General features: G+C 37.6%; 1 protein-coding gene across 1 annotated transcript in view; it reads left to right on the forward strand.

Annotated features, from left to right (window-relative positions):
* Nucleotides 1-993: 993 nt before the first annotated feature.
* The window catches only part of LOC105827054 (cationic trypsin-like), a 21,764-nt gene continuing 21,219 nt past the window's right edge, over nt 994-1,538 (forward strand). The window contains exon 1 of the mRNA XM_012665081.1: nt 994-1,033. Within this exon, the coding sequence (XP_012520535.1) occupies nt 994-1,033 (40 nt within the window). The remainder of the gene's footprint in view (nt 1,034-1,538) is intronic.

Here is a 1,538-nt window from a genome sequence, read left to right on the forward strand (position 1 = left end):
GTAAGTGTTGTGAGGATTGGATGACTTCATGCATGTAAGACCCTTCCATGGTGCCTGACATATGGCAAGCATTCTATAAATTTCAGTTGTACTATCATTGGCCAAGAATTCTGTTGTATCTTGGTATCCAGATTTTGGTGACCTGAGTAGGAGAAGTGTTGCATAGTGGTGAAGATCGCAAATTCTGAAACCAGATTTCCTGGGCTGAAATCCTGATGCTGCCGTATATTTGCCGTGTGATTTTGGTCAAATTCCCTCCCTATACATTTGTGCGCCTTAGTTTTCCCATTTGTAAAGTGAAGATTATGACAGGTATCTTGTATGGTTGTTTGGGAATTACTAAATTAACAAGAGTTAATTTAGTAATTTAGTAATTTAGAATATCCCTGACATACTGTAAGAGTTATGTAAATGTAACTTATCATTTTTTTACTTTTCATATTTTATAATTTCAAATAAAAACAAACTTTCTTTTCACAGCGGAACAAAATTTTCCTACTGGTAATGAAAAGTTAATGTGGATCTACAAGACCAGACCTGCCATAAGACAAAGTACATAATTCTAAAAGAGCCTGTGGTATTAAACATCAAAGACACAGGGTTCAACATAGTCCTTTGGAGAAAAGTTCACAGTTGAGACAACCAAGTACCTAAGGCTTTTGTCTGGGAATCAGGACACCTGTAGCTTGTCCTGCGACCTTACTTTACCTTATGTTCCCGTTATGGGGAACAGTTCCCACCACCAGGTGGGTTTGTTTCTTCCATTTCCATAACCTTCTGTGGAAGTGAGCAAACACTAACGTTTAAATTTAGTGTTGAATTATCTTTCATTCATCACAGAATTGAATTCTAACTTTAAATTTCTGTGTTTCCAGTGAAATCACCTTTCTGACACCTGTGGCCATGGGTATCCATGACAAATATGGGGATATATATATAACGGTGGATGGTAACCCTTCATCTTGTTCCCAAGTGCAGATCCAGTGAGTGACCATGAAGACCTGCATCTTTCTTGCTTTGCTGGGAGTTGCCGGTGAGCCTATTTGAATGATTGAACCAATAGATGTCTATCATGTACTTAACTTTGCACTTTGTACATTGGAAGACAACAATGAATGTTGAATCTTGTCTCTGTGCTTGAGATGCTTAAAATGTTGAAACAACAGTGTATAGTACTTACGTTTGCAGATAATTAAATATTACTTCTTGGAGGAAGATCACAGTGATCAGGGCAGAAGGCATAAAGAAGCAAAACTTGCTCTCAACTTCCAGGTAGAATTTAAGAAAAAGAAGAGAGAAGGAAAGGACAGTGCACTTTTAAAAAGTACTTGTCTAAAAGAAGATGTTGGGAAGATCCTTTCAGACATCGGCCTAGGCAAGGAATTCTTGAAGAAGAACCCCAAAGCAATCACCACAGCAACAAAAATAAATAAATGGGATCTGATCAAATTAAAAAGCTTTTGCACGGCCAAGGAAACTATCATTAGAGTGAATAGACAGCCTACAGAATGGGAGAAAATATTTGCTCTCTACACATC

Source organism: Propithecus coquereli, unplaced genomic scaffold (genome assembly GCF_000956105.1).
Source record: "Propithecus coquereli isolate 6110/MARCELLA unplaced genomic scaffold, Pcoq_1.0 Scaffold96, whole genome shotgun sequence".
NCBI lineage: Eukaryota > Metazoa > Chordata > Mammalia > Primates > Indriidae > Propithecus > Propithecus coquereli.